The sequence below is a fragment of the Typopeltis vanoorti genome, chromosome 23, assembly GCF_054136105.1.
Source record: "Typopeltis vanoorti isolate ZY-2024b chromosome 23, IOZ_Tvanoo_1.0, whole genome shotgun sequence".
NCBI lineage: Eukaryota > Metazoa > Arthropoda > Arachnida > Uropygi > Thelyphonidae > Typopeltis > Typopeltis vanoorti.
The window spans coordinates 61,918,171-61,942,998 of record NC_143571.1 but is presented as its reverse complement, the minus strand read 5'-3'; the positions used below and the strand labels follow the sequence as shown (position 1 = coordinate 61,942,998).

Here is a 24,828-nt window from a genome sequence, read left to right as displayed (position 1 = left end):
TTCCTTGTAATGTCTCCACTCCATTAAAAACTATATAACAGGGATGGCCAACTATGCGTCCTTTTGGAACCAAAATAATTTGGGTCAGACTTAGAAGAGCTGCAACCTTTGACCAATGCGATGGTATGGGAGTGAGCATGCGCATGGCGAGGTTGTAACGAACTTGTAAGAACTTCTTATTATCGTGCTATCTTCTATCGAAGGTCAGCGACCATCTTGGCGAACAAACTGCGGTCTTGTGCTAATCTGAGCAGTTGTGCACTGCTCTTTCCTGTCCACGTCTTGATGTTGTCAAACCATGATATTCTTTTTCTTCCTCTAGTTCCTTTGCCATCAATTCTTCCTACCAAAATAGTTTGTAGAAGTTGGTATTTGCTGTTTCTCATGATGTGGCCAAGATATGTTTTTCGTTTCTTGATTATTTGTACAAGATGTTTAGCTTTGCCAATGGATTTTAAGACCTCTTCATTGGTAATTTTTTCTATCCATGATATCTTTAGCATTCTTCTGTATAGCCACATCTCAAAGGCTTCGATTTTCTTGATGGTTGTCGCCTTCAATGTCCATGTTTCAACTCCGTAGAGCAGAATAGACCACATGTAACATTTCAGCATTCGGCATCTGACTTCCATGTTTAGGTCTTTATTGCAGAATAGTGTTCTCATTTTCATGAAGAACTGCCGTGCAACTTCAATCCTTGTCTTTATATCTATTTCTGGATCCCACCGTTCATTAAGCCAACAACCAAGATATAAATATCTTGACACTTGATCAATATTTTTCCCATTGAGTGTCAGTTTCATTGATGAGGCTGGATGTTTGCTGATGATCATGTATTTTGTCTTGTTGATGTTTATATTTATTCCCATTCTTTGGCTTTCTATGTATACTCTGTCAACGAGTTTTTGGAGATCCATAATGTTATCTGCAATTAGCACGGTGTCATCTGCATGTCGTAGGTTGTTAACAATCTTTCCATTTATTGTGATTCCCTCTGGACATTCTTCCAATGCTTTTTTAAAGATTACCTCTGCATATATGTTGAACAGGAGTGGTGAGAGCACACATCCTTGTCTCACTCCTCTTTTGATGTTAATATCACTGGTGGTAATGTTGTCTAATTGAACGGTAGCTGACTGATTCCAATACAGATTTGTTATTAGTCTTATGTCTTGTTCGTCTAGCCTTATTTGTTGAAGGACTTCTATTAAGTTAGTGTGTCTGACTTTGTCGAATGCTTTTTCAAAATCTATGAAACACATAAAGACAGATTTCTGTTTTTCTATGCATTTTTGTATCAATATTTGGGTACAGAAAATGGCCTCTCTAGTACCAAAACCATTCCGAAAGCTGAATTGTGTTTCATTTAGAATTTCTTCACTTTTTCTATAAATACGATTCTGAATTACTTTCAAAAATATTTTTAACGTTTGGCTCATTAGACTAATAAGTCGGAAGGCACCACAGGAATTCGCTTTGGGTTTCTTTGGGATAGTGATAAATGTAGATTTGAGCCAATCTGATGAAAATTCATCACTTTCATATATTTCATTAAATAGTTTTTCAAGAAGTTTGATGTTATCTGGTTCTATTAATTTTAAAAATTCTGTTTGCACACCATCTGGTCCACTGGCTTTTCCTGTTTTACTTGTTCGTATAGCATTCTCTATTTCGCATTTCATGATTGCTGGTCCTTGAATGTTATCTTTTATATTTATAGGCTTCTGTCTAGTATCATTGAAAAGTTCTGTTACATATTTTATCCAAATCTGTGCTTTATTCTCTTCTTCTAGAACTATTTTTCCATTTTCGTCTCTTAGAGACACTATTTGCTTTTTCCTCAGTTTTCCGGAAATTTCATTGATTTTCTTATACAGATCGAAATTATCATGTTTCTTCTGAAGCAGTTCAATTTCAGTACATAAATTTTTCATCCAATTTTCCTTGGCTTCTTTTTTTTCTTGATGATGTTATGTGTTTCTGTATACCTGGCTAGGTCTTTGTTTTTGTACATTCTTCTTGTATCAGTAAGAGAAAGAATCTCATCTGTCATCCATTCCTGTTGTTTTATATTATTCACATAACCCACTTCTTTGTAAGAACTGCTTTGACTAATTACACACCTAATTTTAAGGAGCTTACTAAGAAAATTGATATAAGGAAGGCCTCTATTAGTAAATAAGTAATTAAAATTATTGTTTCGAATTTAAAATTATTCTAATTGTTCAAAGTAAACTTCATTTAATGTGTTTCGAATTAAACTTTTTTATTGCAGTAATTTTTATCGATCCTGTTTTTTTTCTTTCTTCTATGTTTTTTTTTAATTTAGGTCCTCTTTTTTTGTTGCCTCTTCTCTTTTTGTTTATTTTTTCCTGGTAGATCGTGAAGAACCACGTGACGCATGGATACGAGCCACATTGTGGCCAACCCTGCTATATATATGCGTAGATATATTTGAGTTTATTTTCTTTGCAGGGTAACAAATCCTTTAATAGAGCACCGTCCGTACAAACTCCTACACACAACCCCCATGAAATTTTGAAATTTTCTAAATATGACGTAACAGAGTCAAAAATATCTTGTCCTGTTGTACACAGGACAAGATATAAATTGATTCCATATTTCGTTTTCATTAATGAAACGAACGAATCCCTCCTGCAAGCACATGACCTATAAACAATATTCTATTGGTTTAGAAGTCAACGCGCATTGCAATCTTTATCTGTTAGGATCAGAGTAGCCAATTACACTCAGAGCTGTCATGTGACATCTTTCATCGGCGGGATACTTGTAACCGGAGAACACCGGTTAAGGACCACTGCTCCACGGGATGATAAACGGATTCCAATTTAGAATAATACATATGTTTTTATTTTGTATTATATTATATTATATATAGTGCTATTCTCTACGGGATGATAAAAAGATTCCAATTTAGAATAATAAACATGTTTTTATTTTGTATTATATTATATATAGTGCTGTTCACTACGGGATGATAAAAAGATTCCAATTTAGAATAATAGACATGTTTTTATTTTTGTGAATAATAAACATGTTTTTATTTTGTATTGTATTATATTATATATAGTGCTATTCACTACGGGATGATAAAAAGATTCCAATTTAGAATACTAAAAATGTTTTTATTTTTCTATTATAGGTAAATTTAAACGTATGTGATGGGAGAGAGTGAAAAGCATTTCAAAGGATTTTGTTAAATGCGGGTTCACAATAGTTTTTGATTCCTATAGTAACAGTTTGCTATTATATTATATCTAGGGAGATGAATAATGAAATGAAAGTTGAGTGATATTCAAATTAGCGAGGCATGGTTTTTCATAAATTTAGTGTTATGTTACAAGTATAATACATAAATATATCTTTAAGCTTAGTTTCCATTATATGGAATATGTAGGTCTAGTATCTGGATACAATTATTATTTCAAATTTCCAGATAATTTTTATTTCATTTAGTCCATTCAGGATGGTGGTATGAATTACCCAAGCATCACTTACAAATAGTAGTTCATATCACTTTATTCACCAAAGCCCTCAAATTTCTTCTCAAGTAAGTCTTTTGAAAATATGATTAGTTTACTTTGTCATTACATAAATATACACTATATACTTTTCCCTCTTTATAGACAAATTCTTCCAAAGAACACACACTAGCGCACATAATAGTAATTTAAAATTTGTAAATTTTATTACCTTAAAAATAAGTATTGAATTCAGCCGCTTTGATAGATAAAAGAATTGTCTGATTTATTTTGCTTATCTTTATGCCTGTACTTGTATTATTATTCAGAATGCAGCATGGAAAACTATTACATAAGTTGGAGCAGATGGAAATGGATATGAGGCTGGTGGCATGCATAAGTCGGTGGCTGATGTACAGATATCAGAGGGTGACAAGTAGAGTGCCCCAGGGCTCTGTACTAGAACTACTACTTTCTGATTTGTATTAATGATATAGCAGAAGATTTGAAAGGGGATATTCAGTTGTTTCCTTATGATGCAAAACTAGGGAGGGGAAATAGTTAATAAAGTTGATGTAGATATCTTCTAGGGTGATTTAAATAAATTAGCAGTGTGGGCAAAGGACAATGGTTTTCAATTCAGTGTTCTAAAATGTAAGATAATGATTTTGGAATGAAAAGGTTACACAATTCATATCATATTGATGGTACTAGTTTACAGGGATCTAGAGATGTTAGTGGATTGAGATTTGAAATTCAGAGACTATATTGCAGAGTTGGCAAAATAGCTCAAATTACTTGGATGCTGAAAAACACATTGACAAGTAAAGATAGGGAAGTTATTATCCAGTGGCGGCATGTATATAAGCACTGCGACACTGCAGCATCCCCAAGGAAAAAATGAAAAACATAAGGTGAGTTAGCCGATCTCATACGGAGGTAGCAGGGTTTTTCCTCCTGGAAACTCTGGTTTTTCATCCCGCATACAGACAAATCGGTCCTTCAGAACACACGCAATTTACAGACAAAAAATACTAGTTGTGGTGGCCGGTAGATGGCGTTGATGGAGATGATTCGTAGTAGAGGTTCTGTGTAGTGGTTGAGACAGCTGTAGGTGTCTTCCCGCGATGAGTTCTTCGGACTCCTTGGAGGTGTCAGGAATAATAATAATAAGTTTTGTTTGTGTTTATAACTAATAACAATGCTTACAACATTATATAAATGCAATACAACATGTTAAAGGTTACAGCTTATATTTCGACATTGATTGAATAGTTAATAATTGGAATTGTTCTATTAATGCTTTACATTACGAAACAAATGCACTGCGATCTAACTCTGATATTCATTTGCACTAAGGCTCTAATAGATTAATTATTATTAATAATTAATGAAATAAATTATTATTTGGAACCCCATGGAGTCACAAGACTCATCATTGACAACTTCTATCATAATCACTATCATCAGTTTCCTGATATGTATCCCTAAGGGAATGTTCAGGTTACTATGACAGCACTACATGATTAAGTTTACATTATTAATTTTCTATCAACAATTTTCCCTCAAATGAATATTATTTGTGAGCACTCCAATATTTTCATATCTAATATTTCATGCTTCTAAGGCACTTCTAGCTGAATCAGTCCATGAGACTTTGGTCTTTCTCTTGGTCTCTTTCTTGTCATGGCATCAATCTGTTTTGCTAACCATCCCTTAGCCATTCTATTTAAGTGGCTATACCATCTTAAATTAGCTCTGCAGACACATTCTTAAATGCTAATAATGTCAAGTTCCTTTCTAATATCATTATTTTTAATGATTATGCCATTGGATCACTCCCCCTTTTTTTTTTCTTTTTTTTTTTCCCCCAGAATCCTCATATCTGTGGTCTCTAGTCTTTGATGAAGTACTTTATTTCTAACCCAATCCTGAAATCTATTTGGCTATTTGGTGTGAGATTGAGGCCAGCAGAACAAAATATACATTTGGATGTTGCTATAGACCAGGCAATGGAATAAATGATGGAGATAGTATGCATAGGCAAATAGACTCAATGAATGGAGCACAGGTAAATATTATGGGGGATTTCAACTATGGTAACATTGATTGGAAGGAGGCAAGGACACGGGAGGAAGGAAATGGATTTTATATAGTTACTAAGGGATAACTACCTGAGATGCCATGTAATGGAATATACTAGGGGTTGAGAGTGCTTGACCTAGTAATTGCATCTGAGAATTCCACACATTTAGCCACCTCCCAGGTGGCTAAATGTGTGGAATTTTCAATTAAGACAGGGTACATGTGGAATTACCAGGCTGGTAAGTATGACAAGCTTAGGAGATTGCATGGTTCAGTGCCATGGCATGTAAAACTGCAAGGGCTGGATGTTGGTAGTGCATGGGAAGTGGTAAAGGTGGTAAAGGAGCGTTTGAAGGAGGTAATGGCTGACTGCATACCTAGAGTCCAGACAGTAAATCAAGTGGGAATTAAATGGATGAATAACACCATTCAGCTTGAGCTGCAAAAAAAGAAATAACTGTGGAGGGAATTTAAGGAGAACGGTGACCTGCTGGCACACAAACGGTATAAAGCGCAGACCAGAAGGGTAACTAGTGTGGTAAGAAAACCAAAAGCAGATTATGAAAGGAAATTAGCAGTGCAAGCTAAAGAGAATTTCAAACAGTTCTTTTGATATGCTGCAAGTAAAAGAAAAAAAATGTATACGGCAGAATAAGGAATGCCGATGGTAGGGAGGTAACTGAATCAGTTGAAATAGTAAATGTACTAAGCGAGCACTTTGCGAAAATATATCATCCAGGTGGTGATATTGCAGAAATGAGGGAACCAATAGCTTATACAGGAATTGAGGTGAATAGTATATTACAAAACCTTAATGTGAATACACCTGTGGGATTGGATGGTATACCAGCTTGAGTCTTACATGAAGCAGTAAAAGAATTGTTCAGTGCCCTTGACCATTTTGTTTAATTTGAGTCTCAGATCTGGGTTAGTCCCAAGAGGGAAAATAGTTCCATTGCATAAAGGAGGCTCAAAGACTGCTGCTGCAAATTACTGACTGATCAGGAGTCATTGTGAAGGCTTTGGAGAAAGTAGTCAAGAGCAAAATACAGGAATGGATAGATGATAATGGGATACTGTATGGGTGGGGACAGCATAGTTTTGTGGAAGGTAGATGATGCCTCAGTAACTTGCTCACGTTTTGTAACACAGTGACTACTGAACTGGATAAGGGTAATGGGTTTACACTGATACTGCTGGACCATGCTAAGGCCTTTCTTTGACAGGATACCACGGAACTCTAATCAGTAAACTGCAGCATATGGGGATGGATATAGAGTTGGTGAGATGGATAGAAGGGTGTTTGATGGAGAGATATCAGAGTAGTTTATTCAGGAGTAGAGTCCAAAAGAAGGCCTGCGACTAGTGGTGTGCTGCAGGGTTCTGTTCTTGGATCACTGCTATTTAATTTGTTCATTAACAATATAGGAAAGGATCTGAGAGGTACTGTTCACATGTTTGCTGATGATGCAAAGTTGGGTAGAGCAATAGTGAATGCACATGATGTCAAAATTTTGCAGATTGATTTGGATAGATTGGAAGACTGGGCTAAGGAGAATGGATGTCAGTTTAATATGGCAAAGTGTAAGGTTATGCATTTTGGGGTGAAAAGATTAGCAGCAGCATACCACATTGGTGGAACTGTACTCCAGGAGATTGAGGAGGCCAGGGATTTAATAGTTTTGGTGGATAGGGAGTTGAAGTTTCGGGAGCACATTGCAAAAGTGGCTAAATCAGCTCATCAGATCACTTGGTTACTGAAGAATGCTTTGACGAGCAAAGACAAGTTATTGTTCCTCTTTATCGAGCCTTGATAAGACCCCATCTTGACTAGCCCAGATCTGGGCACCAGGGTTGCATCTTGATGGGGAGGAGGTAGAGAGGATCCAGAGGCGAGTGACCAAGATGATAGCAGATCTATGGAATGAACCTCATAAGAACAGGTTGAAGATCTGTGGGTTACAGAAATCAGTTGATAGGCAGAAAAGGGGTGATATGATTGAGACATTGAAGGATTTTTACAAGATCAATTTTTCAGAACAGGACTGGTGGTAGGAGAACTAGAGGGCCATCCATGGAAACTGAGTAAGAGTGTAGTTAGCAAGGGTGTTAGAACTAGGTATTTTTACTCGGAGAGTGATGAATGAGTAGAATAACCTGCCTGAGTTTGTTGTTGGTGCCATGACTCTAAATGAGTTCAAAGCAAAGTATGATAGATACTGTCTGAATGCCAAATAGTTGTTCTTGACATGATGTTTAGGGTCTTCCTCAATGAGTTTAAAGACCCCTTAGAGTTGTCCGTAATAATAACTTAAAACTGGTTTGAACAGTAAACTTTTGTATACTGCAAGTTTGATGTTTTGCCTAATTTCTTTCTTATCCCATATAAATTTATTCAGCTGACTAACCACCACACCAGCTTTACTTATTCTGTTGTCTATTTCCAAATTCAACCTAACATTGTCATTAAAAACTGCCTAAATAACTGAAATATTTTACTTGTTCTATAGGATCTCCATTTAGAATGCAGATGGAGTTTTCTATGCTCTTGACTATTTTCATAGTTTTGGTATTTTTTGCTGATTTTCATCCCATATTTTTTACAGCTGTTATTCAATTTACTTAGAGAATCATGCAGACTTTGCACCAGATGTACTTATGAGTACAGTGTCATCTGCATAAAGCAAAGAACTAAGTTTGACATATCCAATTCTAATATCAGAATACCACTTTCTTTCATAATGTGATCCATATAGATGAAGAATAAGAGATAATGTGCATCCTTTTCTTACCCCTATTCTGTATTTATTCTGTATTTCCTTCAATTCTAACTGCTGATTGACAACTTAAATATAGACTATGCATTGCTCTGTGTAATGTTCCATTCATCCCATATAATTATAACATTTTGAAAAGCTTTGTATGCCTTTTCCATATCTACAAAACTTAAGTACAGATCCTTGTCATATTCCCATAATTTCTCAGTTATTTCTCTTGTGAAAATCTGATCTTGAAAACCTCTGTTTGGCCTGACCCAGCTTGTTCTTCTCAAGTTTCTCATCCACAATCTTTTTCAACTTCTTTTCAAGTATACTTGCATAAATCTTACTAGAATACTTAGTGAAATTCTTCTATAATTCTCACATTCAACTTTATTCCCTTTTTTTATACATGGTTGCTATGAGAGCTCTACTCTAATCATTGGAAATTCGACCTCCTGATCAAGGCCCTCTGAATTATTAAGTGTAGCTATGCAAAACTTTTATACCTCCATACTTAAGCATTTCTAGTTGAATATCATCTACTTCACTGTCTTTCAGCATATCAAGTTTTTGATCAGGTATCGATACATACTCCTATTTGTATTCCTTGTGAAAATTTTCTAGTACATCTCTGTCACTGTTTGGTTCATTAACACTCTTTCAAAGAAATTACTCCAGACATCTAGGATATCCTTATCTTAAGTTTTTATGTCACCTTTATCATCTTTGATTTCTTTTAGAGTACTCTTTCCTCCATTTTAAAGCTTCTTCAATAGCCTCCAGAACATTTTGCCACCTTCCTGATATTTATTTTCCATACACTTACCAAAGTCTGACCATGGCTTTTGTTTAGCTATTTTTACACATAGTTTAACCTTCTTACATTTTTCTCTGTATTCTTTTAGGACATATTATTATTATTAAATTGAGTTACATCCCAGTAGTAGTATTTATCTAACATTATTCACGTAACATTCTGTAATGAATTCTAGTAGTAAACAGAAAATGTGATAGTAATACTTCAGTTATATATTTAAGTTTAAAATTATATATTTAATTTACATATTTAAATTTTAAAAAAATTATTATTATGTAAACTGCAACATAAGTAATATTGTTTAACTTGTGAGTTATTAAGTGTAAAGTATTACTATGATTATTATTAATGGTAATAATACACACTTTTTACTCTTGTGTCAATGAGAAATTCTGCAAATGATAATGTTATTAAGAGTAATTATAATTCTTACTGAACCATTTTGCAAGAAAAAGTTGCACTGTTGCCTAAATACTAGTATATTCATGTAATTATTTGAGAGATAATAAACTTTTATTATTAAAAAAATAAAAATAAAAAATAAATAAATAAATAAATAATAATTATTTAATAATATTATTATTAAATAATAATAATAATAATGTGTGATAAAAGGACCTCCCAGATGAGTCTTTGACTCATCTGGGAGGTCCTTTTATCACACACACATCTCATCATACCATGTCTTAAACACACTCAAACTCCTTGCAGATACCACACTCTCAGGCAAGGCATTCCAATCATTCACAACTCTGCTTGAAAAAACCTGCCTCTCACACCCTCTTTATACAGTTTCCAGGGATGACCTCTGGTTCTCTCCTGATCTCCCACTATTCTCTGCAGAACTTCTCCACCATTGAGCTTATAACAACCCCTTTCTAACTTGTAGGTCTCCATCATATCTCCCCTCTTCCTTCTCTCCACTAGACTGTAAATTATATCTTCTCAATCTTTCCTCATACTCAACATTCCAGAGGTCAGAAACTACCTTAGTCATTCGCCTTTGGACCCTTTCCAACATCTCTTCATCCTTTTGAAAACCCAGTGACCAAATCTGGGCACAATAATCCATGTGTGGCCTAATCAAAGTCTTATACAGTGGAACAAGAATCTCCCTACTTCTACACGTTAGTGTCCTCCGCATCATTCCCAGAAGTCTTTGTGTTGTCTTCACAATTTTAGCGATGTGTCCCCTAAATTTTTGATCCTTATCCACTATCACCCCCAAATCTCTTATTTCCTCTACTTCCAACAATATATTCTCACCAAGCATAAATTCTGCATCCCATCTTTGTTTTCCAAATTTCAAAACCTTACATTTTGCAACATTGAACTCACATCCCCATTTGCTTGCCCAATCACTCAATTTCTTCAAGTCTTCTTGCAAGGCCACAACATCTTCACTACACTTTATGGTTCGTCCCAACTTTGCATCATCTGTAAACAACTGAATATCTCCATCCAAATCTTTGCCAATATCATTAATATACAAGTTAAATAGTAATGGCCCTAAAACAGACCCTTGAGGCACTCCACTAGTGACTTTCCTTTTCCTGGATATCGCTCCCCCATACACAACTTGTTGATACCTATCAGATAGCAAGTCTCCAATCCAATGCACTAATCTAATATCCAATCCCATCTACTCTAGTTTGATTGTCAACTTATCATGAGGTACTCTATCAAAAGCTTTTGCAAAATCCAAGTATATTACTGTGTATCCTTTTCCTCTGTCCAAGAAAGCAGTCACTTTATTGTAATAAGTAAGAAGATTACTAAAACATGATCTCCCTTTAGCAAATCCATGCTGTCCATCAAAGATTACACCATTGTTGTCAACCCAACTCTGGATCCTAGTTCTCGCAAGCTTCTCCAACAACTTAACCACAACACCTGACACAGAGATAGGCCTATAGTTTGATGCTTGAGTTCGATCACCTCCTTTATGAAGTGGCACAATCTTGCCCTCCTTCCACTCTTTAGGAACTTGACCAAGTACAAGACTCGTATTAAAAACATATGTCAAGGCAGGTGTCAACTCTCTGGCACATTCCTTCAGAATATGCAGTGATATATTATCAAGTCCCACAGCCTTATTTATATCTACTTTAGTCAACTCCCCAAACACCTCTTGCTCACTTACAGTCAGTCTCTCCTCCCCATCATCAACTGCTCTCAATCTCTCCATGAAGTCACATTCACAAGACTGAAAGATCTTTATGAACTGCTCATTAAGTATTTCCACCACACATTCTGGCAGCTGTCTTTATACCATTTCCTCCAACACATTCTGGCAGCTGTCTTATACCATTTCCTCCAATCAATGTCATCCTTCCATAATCATTCTTTCTTTTGCTGGCTACATATCGAAAGAACTCCCTAGGATTCTTTTTGCTTCATTAGCTAACTGCTGTTCATACCTCTCTTTAGCAACTCTCACCAACCAAGTCACCCTCCTTGCCTGGTCTTTGTAGACCTCATGAAATTGGTTACTTCCACTTCTCTTATGCTGCCTCCACAATGCCCTTTTTCTCTGTATCGCATGCTTAATCGCTTTATTCATCCATCTCACACCTACCTTATTTAACCTTCTCACCCGTGGTATACATTTAGACATTTAATCTACTAAATAGTTGTTGAAAATCCCCCAAGCTGCATTGATCTCTTTTCCAGCTAACTCCTCCTCAATCAAATAACCCCAAGTATTTGATTCTATTCACCTCTTTCTCACACCATATTGCCTCAAAACCACTGGCCCTATTTCCCTCTTGCATCTCTACCTTGTATGGACATAACTCTTTCTCTATCATCAATAACACTCCCCCTCCCTTTATACCCCTTCTATCCTCACGAAACACATCATACCTTTCCATCTCTATTCCTGCCAGGATGTCGTCCTCATCTAACCATGTCTCACTTATTCCGACAATCTTTGGATGCACAGAAGCAATTAGAGCAACCATTTCATCCGCCTTGTTTCTTATACTTCTAGCATTATTTAATTATTTAACATCTGCTGGATTATTTGATAGGAACATTATACTTTCTTCTTCTTCTTTCCAGGACTGCTTCTTTAACTCCTTGTGTTCACCATGCTGTTCTTATGAGATTTTTCTATCCTTGCAAACAACTTCACCACATACCTCCCTAGCTGAATCAGTCATTGTCTTCTTCAGAGTTTGCCACTGAGGCTTAAAAGGTTTGATTCTTGTTTTCAATTTGTTTCATTTTTCTTCAATGATATTTGTATGGTTGGGTCTACAATTTACCTCTAAAAGCTGCTCAATTTTAATTATTTTTAAAACATTCTTACATACTTTCTAGCTTGGCATATCATTACTAAAGCAGTAAACAATTTGAATATTTGTGCGGCATTTAGAAAATGATGTTTCATTCGTCACCTCATCACTGATACTCAAAACACTCACCATTGTCGGTGAGGGGGGACATCAAAATCTTTGAAGCGTTGAGGTGGGGCATGATTCAAAAAACATTGGGAAATACTGGTCTACTATTATGAAAGATCTCCCAAGTGTCAACCTTCTAGCTACTTTCAACAGTTAAAATGTTTCAGTCATACTATCTCTTTCTGTGTACCAAACTGCAGTCCACATGAGGATAGACTGACAGTCTGTCCTCATGTGGACAGACTGTCAGTCTATTGTACAGCCCTGATATCATGTTTGTTATCTGCCTCTGCAGGCTATCCAATTTTAATTTATCCCCTTCAAATCGTAGTGACCAAATTTGCATGCAGTGAGCAAAATGTGACCTGATCAGGGCTTTATACAATAGTCACTTATCTCAGCTGGTCAGCATTCTTCTTGGTATTGTAGCAGACCTCAGAGTTACCCTCACCACTATTGTGATATGTTCCCTCACCTTAAAAATTCTATTAATCATCTCCCCAATGTCCCTTACCTCCTCCACTTCCTCTAGTACAGTTTCACCAACAGAGTATGCAACCTCCTATCAGTGTGTAGGATTTATGGAGACAAAAGCACATGTTAAAGCAATTACTTTATTTATAATTAAGCAAATAACACTTGACATTTCGACCTCTATTGAGGTCATCATCAGGAAAACATACATATGAACAAAACACAAGCTACATCACACCACACAAAAGTAAACTAAATCTGACTTCTTTGATAATCATTTATGTTAGCCTGACCTCTGGTAAAAAAAATATATATATATATATATATATATTATAAAATAAAAATATATACATAGATAAATAATAATAAATAAATAAAAATAAAATCAATAAATAATTTTTTATACATAAGTATACTTACTCACTGATGATTAAAAAAATTATAGCAGAACTCATCAAATGCATCTCTACAGTCCTGTTGTCTTAAGGTTTTCTTGTGTTGTGGTTCTGCCATCAGGTTGTGGATGTTATATGTGTGTTGCAGATAGCTCTTCCAGATTCTTTTAATTACTAATCTATAAATAAGAGAGAAAGAATGGTAAGAGGTATAATGTATGGGGGACTCACTGATCCATGGTGTTCAAAATAGGATGTGTGAGGAGTTTTTGCAAGGAGGAACGAGAGAAAGTGTGGCTTTGGCAGTTAAGAGAGGTGAAAGGGTGGATCAGATGATTGTGATGGTGGGAACAAATGGCTTGAGTGGTGGTATAAATAGGGCAGTGAGAGATATGAGATTCTTGCTTGAGCTGGTATGAAAGAAGACACAGAGAGGAAAGATAGTGTGTGTGTTTCCTAGGTATGATAATGACGAGCTGAGCAGAAGAGCAGTAATATTGAATGACATAATAGCTAGAATCTGTGACAAGAGAGGATTGGAATATGTGAAATGCTTGGAGTGAGTTTGAGGACAGAGAGGAATTGTATGCAAGAGACCGCTTACATTTGAATGAGGAAGGACGTTGGCATCTGGAGAGATTGCTGTTCTGAACAAGTCAGTGTGTCCCAGGGAGGACGGTAGCAGGGGTGGCCTCTAGTGGGAATGGGTACTTGGGAGAAGGGGGACGACATCAGATAACACTGAGCCCAGTGGAGTCTAGATGGGATAATGCTGGGTATAGAAACAACAGCATTTATATGCATTATACTAATGCCAGGAGTATCCAGAATAAGGGAGAGGGATTGGTGGCACAGATAGCATCAGCCTGGCCAAAAATTATTGGGATCACTGAGACATGGTTGACAGAAGAGGATATAATAACAGGAATAGAAGTCGTTGGGTACAGCATTTTTTGGCAGAATAGGAAGGGAAAGCGTGGTGGTGGTGGAGTACTGCTTATGATAAGTGATGACCTATGTCCTCTAAGAGTGGAGACTTTGGAAGGCAGTGCACTAATGATTTTGAAACCATATGGTGTGAGGTAGAGATGGGCAAGACAGGATATTTAGTGGGGTGTTGCTACAGACCCAGGAGCAAAGAGGGGGACCAGGAAATATTAAGACAGTTGAGTTTGGCAAGTGCAAGAAGAATGATTGTTATGGGAGATTTTAACTACAGTAGTATAAATTGGGGAGAGGAAGATGTATGTAGCAATAAGGGAATGGAATTTCTAGAATTCTTGAGGGACAAGTGTCTTAGGCAACATGTAATAGAGGTTCAAGAGTTTTGGATTTGGTTATAGCATCAGAAAAGTTGATAATAACTGAGATGACATCTCTCCCACCGGTTGGAGAGAGTGACCATATGGTTTTGACTTAGAAAATGAATAGACATGCAGGAGTATCAAAGAGATGGGACCGTATGTGGAATTATAAGGCAGGTGATTATAGTCTAAGATGTGGACTTGGGGAAGTTTCATGGAGGGAGGAATTGGAATGTCGGGATATCATTAGTGCGTGGGAAATTATGAAAGAATATTTGTTAACAGCAGTGGTAAGTTGTATACCATGAGTGAACAAGAGGAGTAAAGTGGATGACAAACAATATTAAACAGGAATTGTATGTGAAAAAGAGGCTTTGGAAGAGATATAAGGAGACAAGTGAAGAGAAGATGCATGAAGAGTATAAGACACAGGTCAGAAGAGTGACTAGTATGGTAAGGGAGGCAAAACTGGAATATGAGATTAGATTGGCCCTAAGGTCCAAAGAAAATCCTAGGGAATTTTTTAGATATGTGGCCAGTAGGAGGAGAAATGACTGTGGAAGAATGATATTGTGGGATAAAAATGGGGATAGAGTGACTGATGCAGAGAACATAGTCGAATTGTTCAATGAACACATTATTAGAGTATTTCATACTGGAGGAGTCAGTTTTAATGCTAGAGGGATAGAGCAGGTTCAAGGTTTAGAGGTACAGGAGGAGAGTGTGTTTCAAATACTGGGTAATCTGGATGTCAGTAAAGCTGTGGGACTGGATGGTATTTCACCACGAGTTTTGAGAGAATGTGCTAGGGAACTGACAGTGCCTTTGACCTGGCTTTTCAATGAAAGTCTGGCTGCGGGAAAGGTGCCCATGGAATGGAAGAAAGGTAAGATAGTGCCATTGCATAAGGGCGGTAGCAGACTGGAAGTGTCTAATTATAGGCCAGTTTGTGTGTCATTAGTAGTTAGTAAGATCTTGGAGAAAGTAGTGAAGGACCATATACAGGATTCGGCAAATGAGGTTAATGTTATCTGTGAGAGTCAACATGGATTTGTGAAGGGGCGCTTTGTTTTAGCAATAATCTAGCCTTTTATGATAAAGTTACAAGAGCATTAGATGAGGGAAAGGCATAAACTGCCATTTTCTTAGACTTAGCGAAGGCATTTGACAGGGTGCCACATAATAAGCTAATATTTAAGTTGCAGCACATGGGTCTGGATGTCAGATTGGTCAACTGGATTCAGGATTGGCTGTCCGATAGGTATCAGAGAGTTGTGTATGGTTGGGCAGTTTCGAGGATACAGAGGGTTACAAGTGGGGTCCCACAGGGCTCAGTACTGGGACCTATATTGTTTAACCTTTATATCAATGACATTGTCAGTGGATTGCAAGGGGATATTTAGTTGTTTGTGGATGAGGTGAAGCTGGGAAGGATTATTAGTAATAGTGCAGATGCGGCAGCCCTGCAAGAGGATTTGAATAAGCTAGATAGATAGGCAAATAAATGGGGGTGTCATTTTAATGCAGCAAAATGTAAGGTCTTGGGATTTGGGAAACATCGATGGGACACTGCATACTCTATGGGAGGAGATATACTGGAGGAAGTAGGGGAGACAAGAGATCTGGGGTTGATGATTGATGGAAACCTGAAATTTAGGGGACATATTGCAAAGGCAGTGAAGGTAACACAGGGGATTGCTGCAATAATGAGAAGGATGCTGACCTTCAGTGATAAAACAGTTATCATTCTGTTATATAAGACCCTGATCAGACCACACTTGGACTGTTGTTCTCAGATTTGGTCCCTAAGATTTGAAGGGGACAAATTAACTGTGGAAAGGATACAAAGGCAGATAACAAAGATGGTTTCAGGACTGTACAATGATAGTTATGAGGGTCGGCTGAGGGAATGTGGACTGCAGAGTTTGGTGGATAGAAGGAGAGGTGATATGATTGAGACTTTTAAACTGTTGAGAGGTGGTTACAGGGTTGACACTGGGGAGTTCTTTTGCCTGGTTGAACAACAGGAAGGAGTGATGACAAGATGCCATCCCTGGAAGTTATGAAAGGAAACTGTGAGCAAGAGGGTGAGGAGTGATTTCTTTGTATGGAGGGTGGTTGAACCATGGAATGCATTGCCTGATGGAGTGGTCAGAGTGAGAACGGTCAATGAGTTTAAGAAGTGGTATGATACACTTTTTTGTGTTTCTTAGGGGGGACCTCCCCTTAATGAGTCTTGATAGACTTTGTGTTTCTTAGGAAGGACCTCCCACGATGAGTCTTTTGACTCCATGGAAACCTGAATTATAATAATAATAATCATTCTTGTTGAGATTAGGATGACGAATCAGCGTCTCACATGCTGCCTTGAATTTTCTTTCAAGTACTTGGTGTCTTCCTAATTAATTATTATTATTATCCCGGGCAACTCCAAGGAGTCGACAGACTCATTGAGGGAGGCCCTAACATCATGTCAAGAACAACTATTCGACATTCACACAGTATCTATCATACCTTGCCTTGAACTCATTCACGGTCGTAGCACCCACAACAGACTCTGGCAGCTTATTCCACTCATTCACCACTCTCCAAGTAAAAAACCTAGCTCTAACACCCTTGTTAACCACATTCTTACCCAGCTTCTATTCATGGCCCCTAGTCCTCCCACCACCAGTCCTATTTTCAAAAATATCTTCTGGATTAATCTTATAGAAACCCTTCAGTAATTTGAATGTCTCAATCATATCACCCCTTTTCCGCCTATCGACAAATTTTTGCAACCCACATATCTTCAACCTATTCTCATAAGGTTCGTTCCACATATCTGCTTTCATCTTGGTCACTCGTCTCTGGATCCTCTCCACTTCCTCCCCATCACGAAGAAACTCTGGCGCCTAGTTATGGGCGCCAGGGTTTCCAGATGGGGTCTTATCAAGGCTCGATACAGAGGAACAATAACTTGTTTGTCTCTGCATGTTAGAGTATTTTTCAGAAGCCAAGTGATTTGATGAGCTGATTTAGCCACTTTTGCAATGTGTCCCCTAAACTGCAATTCCCTATCCACCAACACTCCCAAATCCCTGGCCTCATCAATATCCTGGAGTACGGTTCCACCAATGTGATATATTGCTGCTATTCTTTTCACCCCAAAATGCATAACCTTACACTTTGCCACATTAAATTGACATCCATTTTTCCTAGCCCAGTCCTCTAAACTATCCAAATCATCCTGTAAAATTTTGACATCCTGTGCACTCACAATTGCTCTATCCAACTTTTGCATCATCAGCAAACAAGTGAACACTCCCTCTCAAATCCTTTCCTATATCATTGATGAACAAATTGAAAAGTAGTGATTCAAGAACAGAGTCCTGCGACACACCACTGGTCACAAGCCGTCTTTTAGACTCAACTCCTGAATAAACCACTCTGGTATCTCTCCATCAACCACCCTCCTATCCATCTCACCGACCCTATATCCATCCCCATCTGCTCCAGTTTACTGATTAGGGTTCCATGAGGTATCCTGTCAAAGGCCGTGGCAAGGTCCAGTAGAATCACTGTAAACCCATTACTCTTATCAAGTTCAGCCATCACTGTGTTATAAAACGTGAGCAAGTTATTGAAGCATGATCTACTCTTAACAAAACCATGTTGTCCTCCATACAATATCCCATTTTCATCTATCCAATCCTGTATTCTTTTCTTGACTAATTTCTCTAAGACCTTGACAACGATTCCTGAAATGCTAATCGGTCGGTAATTTACAACAGCAGTCTTGGAAACACCTTTATACAGTGGAACTATTTTCCCCTCTTTCCACTCCCTTGGGACTAACCCAGACCCGAGACTCAAATTAAACAAAATGGTCAAGGGTACTGACAATTCTTTAGCCGCTTCTCATACGACACGAGCTGGTATACCATCCAATCCCACAGATGTATTGACATTGAGGTTATGCAATAGACTGCTCACCTCCACTTCATTCACCACAATTCCTGTATAATCTACTGGTTTGTTCATTTCTGCAATGTCACCACCTGGATGATATATTCTTGCAAAGTGCTCACTCAGTAACTCAACTATATCAACTGATTCAGTTACCTCCCTACCATTGGCATTCTTTAAAATCATTCTGCCATATACATTTTTCCTTTTACTTGCAATATATCGAAAAAACTGTTTAGGATTCTCTTTAGCCTACATGGCCAATGTTCTTTCGTAATCCTTTTTTGCTTTTCTTACCACACTCGTTACCCTTCTGGCCTGCGCTTTATTCCGTTCAGGTGCCTGCCTGTCACCTTTCTCCTTAAATTCCCTCCATAGTTGTTTCTTTTTTTGCAGCTCAAGCTTAATGGTGTTATTCATCCATTTAACCCCTACTTGATTTATTATTCGGACTCTAGGTATACAGTCAGCCATTGCTTCATGCAAACACTTCTTAACGGCCTCCCATGCACTATCAACTTCTAGTCCTTGCAGTTGTACATGCCATGGCACTGAACCAATCAAACCCCTAAGCTTGTCATACTTTCCAGCCCGATAATTCCACATGTACCCTGTTTTAATTGTAAATTCCACACCTTTAGCCACCTCCCAAGTCAAGACCATATGATCACTCTCACCAATTGGTGGCAATGTGGTCATATTAGTTACAGCCAAATCCTCAGATGTAATTACTAGGTCAAGCACTCTCTGACCCCTAGTATTTTCCGTTACATGCTGTTGCAGATAGTTATCCCTTAATAACTGCATAAAATCCAATTCCTTCCTCCCGCGTGTCCCCTCCTCACTCCAATCAATGCGACCATAGTTGAAATCTCCCATAATAATTACCCTCCTTCCACTCATTTCTTCTATTTGCTTGTGCATACTGTCTCCACAAATGGCCTCAAATGTGCTCTTTTCTCTATCCTACAATTCAACTTCTATTCTCCTTGGCTGCAGCTCATCAGCTATCATCAACAATACTCCTCCTCCCATTTTATTCTCCCTGTCATTCCTGAACACACTATACCCATCACATTCAATCCCACTAGCTATATCATCTACAGTCAGTCATGATTCACTAATGCCAATAACCTGTGGTCTGGAAGTGCCAACCATTGCCAAAAACTCTTCCTTCTTGTTACTAATACTCCTAGCATTAGTGTACATGAATTTAAGACCCCCATTAGCCCCATCCCTACCTTGATGTCTTATATTAACTATCCCATTCTGATTTGTTGTCCTTATTCGCTCGGGCATATTATACTCATTCATACATTCAACTGCCTCCCTGAAGTCTGTATATCTATCTCCCCCTTAATAAATCTAGTTTTCCTGATTTTGCACATCCACTACATTCAGCAACACTTTTTCAATTCAATGATAACTTAAAATAACACTTATCTTATCAGGAGCTCTCGCAAATACAAACGAATGCGAATCCCTCTCAATTCTGTGACATGTTTGGAGTACATGGTCTGACAGGCTTGTTTTATCATAGCAAAGTAATTTAATGTGGTATTTGTGTGTCCTATTTCTCCTATGTAGGGTAGGTTGCAGGTGCATTGGATTTTGTAAACCCCAGGGTAGGTAGTGGATTTTTGGATGATCTAGTATAATTTTTGATTTTCCAGGAGGTTTGAAAGTTGCCTTAATGTCACCACACCAACTAACCTTTACATGGAAGACTTTGGGCAATGAGCTCTAGACTCAGCAAGTCTAAAGCCTAAAATTTGACTCGGGTATGTTGATGATATTTTTGCTGTCTGGCTCCCAAACATAAAATATATTCCTAAGGCACTTAAGTCCACTGAGATTGAAAACAGCAACTCTCTTCCTTTTCCAGACATGCTTGTCACATTTTCTTCCCCTAGGCTGTCTGTCTTTCACAGACCGCTGCAAACCTACACATAGGCCAATACATACACAAGGATTCATACCACCATCCAACACAAAAACTGGAGGTCATAAACACTTTCAAACATAGAGCACTAACAATGTTCACAAAACCCTCAACAGTAATACAATGAAAGGTAAAAAACAATATTACAAAAATGTCATGGCCATACCATACATTAGAGGAATATTGGAAAAAGTAGAACACTAGAGAAATACAACATTAAGGCAACTTTCAAACCTTCTGCTAAATTAAAATGTATACTCAGATCAACAAAGATCCCTTTCTTGACATTGCCTATCCTGGATTTAGAAAATCTAGTGCACCTGCAATCTACTCTACAGGACACACAATTCCAATGGTAAAACATTCTTGTCAGACCATACACTGTAAATATTCATGGAATTAGCTAGAAAGGTGCTTCACCTGGTTTGAAAGAAAATTCAAGGAAGCATGTGAGATGCTGATTCATCATACTCATCTCAACAAGAATAAAGATAGTAATTTCAACAATCTGGAAGACCCCATCTGCAACCCACATAGCATCCAGAACATGATGGGTACCCAACACAAGAAAACCTTAAGACAACAGGACTGTAGAAATGCATTCGATGTAGTTCTGCTATATTTTTTTTTTATTCTCATCGGCATAGTAGTATACTTATTATGTATTAATGAATAAACATACTTATGTATTTTTATTTATTAATTAATTTTTTTTTTCACCAAAGGTCAGGGTAAGATAAATCATTAGCAAAGCAGTTAGATTAGTTTACTGTTGCTTAGTGTTATGTAGCTTACGTTTTGTTCATATATGTTTTCGTGATACAGAATCGAAACATTGTATGTTATTTACTTATAATTAAGTAAAGTAATATGCTGTAACACGTTTTGCCTCCATAAATCCTACACAATGAATGCTGACCACTGTGTAACCTTGAAAAAATATGAAAGAATTCAAGATTATTATTATTATTATTTCAGGCGACTCCAGGAGTCCTTAGACTCATCGAGGGAGGCCCTAAACATCATGTCCACACAACTATGCGATTACATTCTCACAGTATCTATCATACCTTGTCTTGAACTCGTTCACCGTCATAGCACCCACAACAGACTCTGGCAGCTTATTCCACTCATTTACCACTCTAAAAGTAAAGAACCCAGCTCTAACACCCCTGCTAACCACACTCTTGCCCAGCTTCCATAGGTGCCCCCTAGTTCTCCCACCACCAGTCCTGATCTCAAAAATATCCTCTGAATTAATCCTATAGAATCCCTTTAGCAATTTGAATGTCTTAATCATATCTCCCCTCCTCCGCCTATCAACTAGTTTCTGCAACCCACAAATCTTCAACCTGTTCTCATATGGTTCATTCCATAGACCTGTTATCATCTTAGTCACTCGCCTCTGGATCCTCTCCACCTCCTCCCCATCAAGAAGGAACTGAGGTGACCAAATCTGGGCACAGTAGTCGAGATGAGGTCTTATCAAGGCTCGGTACAGAGGTACAATAACTTGCTTGTCTCTGCTCGTCAAGGTATTTTTCAACAACCAAGTGAGTTGATGAGCTGATTTAGCTACTTTTGCAGTGTGCCCCCTAAACTTCATCTCCCTATCCACCAACACTCCCAATTCCCTGGCCTCATCAATCTCTTGGAGTACAGTTCCACCAATGTGGTATACTGCTGCTAATCTTTTCACCCCAAAATGCATAACCTTACATTTTGTCACATTAAATTGACATCCATTCTCCTTAGCCCAGAACTCCAATCTATCTAAGTCATCCTGCAAGTCTTTGACATCTTCTGCATTCACTATTGCCCTACCCAACTTTGCATCATTAGCAAATCTAATGTTTAGTTGTACTAAACTGATACCCCATTCATTTGCCATGTGTCCAGCGTATTTATATTCTCCTGAAGGGCCACCACACCAGCACTATTACTTTATTTTAGTACTGTGTATGTCATTATAAAGAACCCTTCCTAGCTTCGCATTTGGAAACAACTGAAAATTTCCCTCCCACGCAATTCATTAACAATGTCATTAATATGAAGGTTAAACAATACAGGTTCTAGTACTGAACTCTGTAGAACCAACTTGTAATCAGAATCATGTAACCCAAATCCTTACTGAATGACAGTGGCTCATGAAATATATGATATATTGTGTGGGTAACACCAAAGCAGTGGCAGCTCGTGCATAGGCACTCCGGAACTCTAGCACCCACCCCCAATTTTTCTTGATATGTAAATATATTTATTAATTTATTTATATTTGCTTGTGATATTTAATTTTATCATCAACAAATCCCATACAATTCTCTTATTTTGTATAAAAAATAATAAAAATCCATCTTGTAACACCTAGGAGGAAGAAGGACGCTAGCAGCACCGTGGTTACCACAGTGTCATATTGCTAGTATTTGCTACTCTCACAAGCATATGCATGTCATAGTGAGATGCAAGCTATTAGTGTAATGCGGCACTGTCCGTCGTGCAGTTCCACTGTTGTTTATATGCAGTTTGCACCAGTAGTAGAGTGTTCGTAGTGCTTATCGTGTTTACTCTGTTTCTTTAAATATTTGGACATTACAATTAAAGACATAACATTTGTTATAGTTTTTATTTTAGAACATTATTGGAGTTATGATAATAGATTTTATTTTTACGTACTTTTTAATTATACCAAACTGTATAATTTTATTGATAATAAACAATATTTTTTCATGTTTAATTTTTTTAAATTTTTTAGCATAATTTTGATGTTTTATTCAAACAGGAATAAATTGTACTTACAGTGTGTGTGTATATTTCGAACGTTGCAGCACCCCCCCACGATTTCAAGCTGCGAGCTACCACTGCACCAAAGCAAAAATCAATAAAACATTCTGTGGTCATGTATTGCACATGACACTCATTCAGGTGGTTGCACTCATAAAGTACAAATATACATTCATGTTTTAGTATTTTGAACAGTTTAATTCTTAAAAGTGAGTATTAATGTGATTTGAAGTTTTTTTGATTGAACTGTTAACCTAGATTTGATGCTTTCACAAAAATGGAGGAGTAATGCCAGTTAATGTTTCAAACAAAATCTAAACTAGTTAACCTGAAAAGTGTATGAATTTGAATATGAACCTCGTTCGTCATTGAACATGCTGAAAGTGATGAACCTATTGAAAACAGATTTTAATATCTATAAAATGATCTAAAGGTTGCTATGTTTCTTTGTCACAATTAATCCCAATAAGTGGACACCCAATTTTTTGCTGAGGCAGCCTGTGACTATATTGGGTTCGAGTATTTACATTGATTTGGGATAAGTGAAGCACTTGCTTTTTTGTTTTTCTATTTTCATTACTTTAGTTTATTTCAACTAAAAATAAAAAGAGCATGAATTCTTGAACTTAATATACGGTTTATTTTATTTCAGCAGTAAAACATGTGGGCACATATAGTAATTTTTTTAGCTTTCTTCAGTAGTATATCAGGAAATCCAGATGAAATACTTGCTCTTCCAGGGCTTTCTTCCAAACCTGACTTTAAGCAATATTCTGGATATTTGAATGCTTCTAAGAAAATATTTTTGCACTATTGGTAAGCACAGAAGAAATTAAATATTAAATATTTTATTATGGTATTCTGTAATTGACAAGTTATCTTCATGAATTTTACTTCAAGTATTAAAATTATAAGTATTTATTATGTGAATCAACACAAAGATTTTGCATGCAATTTAATCTGCTACCCTGTATCAGCATTATGAGAAAAAAATTCAGTTATAGAATTTCAGGAAATTTGTTGAAAGCTTTATTGTGTTTAAATATTAATTGTTGTCATTTACTGATTTGTTACTTCATTTTTGATTTTTTTTTTTTTTTCGGTTTAACTCATTACACAAAGAAAATAAGGCAACAAACAGCATCAATTAGTTAATAGTGGGAATAGTTTAAAATTGTAATAGACAACATAAAGAACTAAAGTCCTAATTTGGTGATATCAATTCTTGGATAAAGAGAAGTTTATCAAGTATTAATTCAATTCTAAAATGACTGTCTCCCAGATTTCTAGCAAATTGATACAGCCATGTTTGTTAACGTTTGGAGAATATTTTGTAGCTGCTTCTGACTACAAAAACAGTTTCTGACTTGTAAGAATGTCACCTCTCCCCTTCATCTAATCAGGCAAAAGGTGTCCAAGTATGGTCTGCCA

The 24,828-nt window shown here is 37.0% G+C and overlaps 1 protein-coding gene across 4 annotated transcripts in view; it reads left to right on the top strand.

The window, feature by feature from the left end:
- LOC150093905 (lysosomal protective protein-like) overlaps nucleotides 1–24,828 on the top strand; it is a 135,534-nt gene that overhangs the window by 7,871 nt on the left and 102,835 nt on the right. For 2 of the 4 annotated variants that reach the window (XM_090413074.1, XM_090413076.1), the window contains exon 2: nucleotides 24,050–24,213. In XM_090413074.1, coding sequence (XP_090269200.1) covers nucleotides 24,059–24,213 — 155 coding nt within the window. In that variant the 5' untranslated portion in view covers nucleotides 24,050–24,058. Of the gene's footprint in view, nucleotides 1–12,209; nucleotides 12,346–24,049; nucleotides 24,214–24,828 lie in introns of those variants that run through there. The other 2 variants (XM_090413077.1, XM_090413078.1) reach the window with 2 other exon arrangements.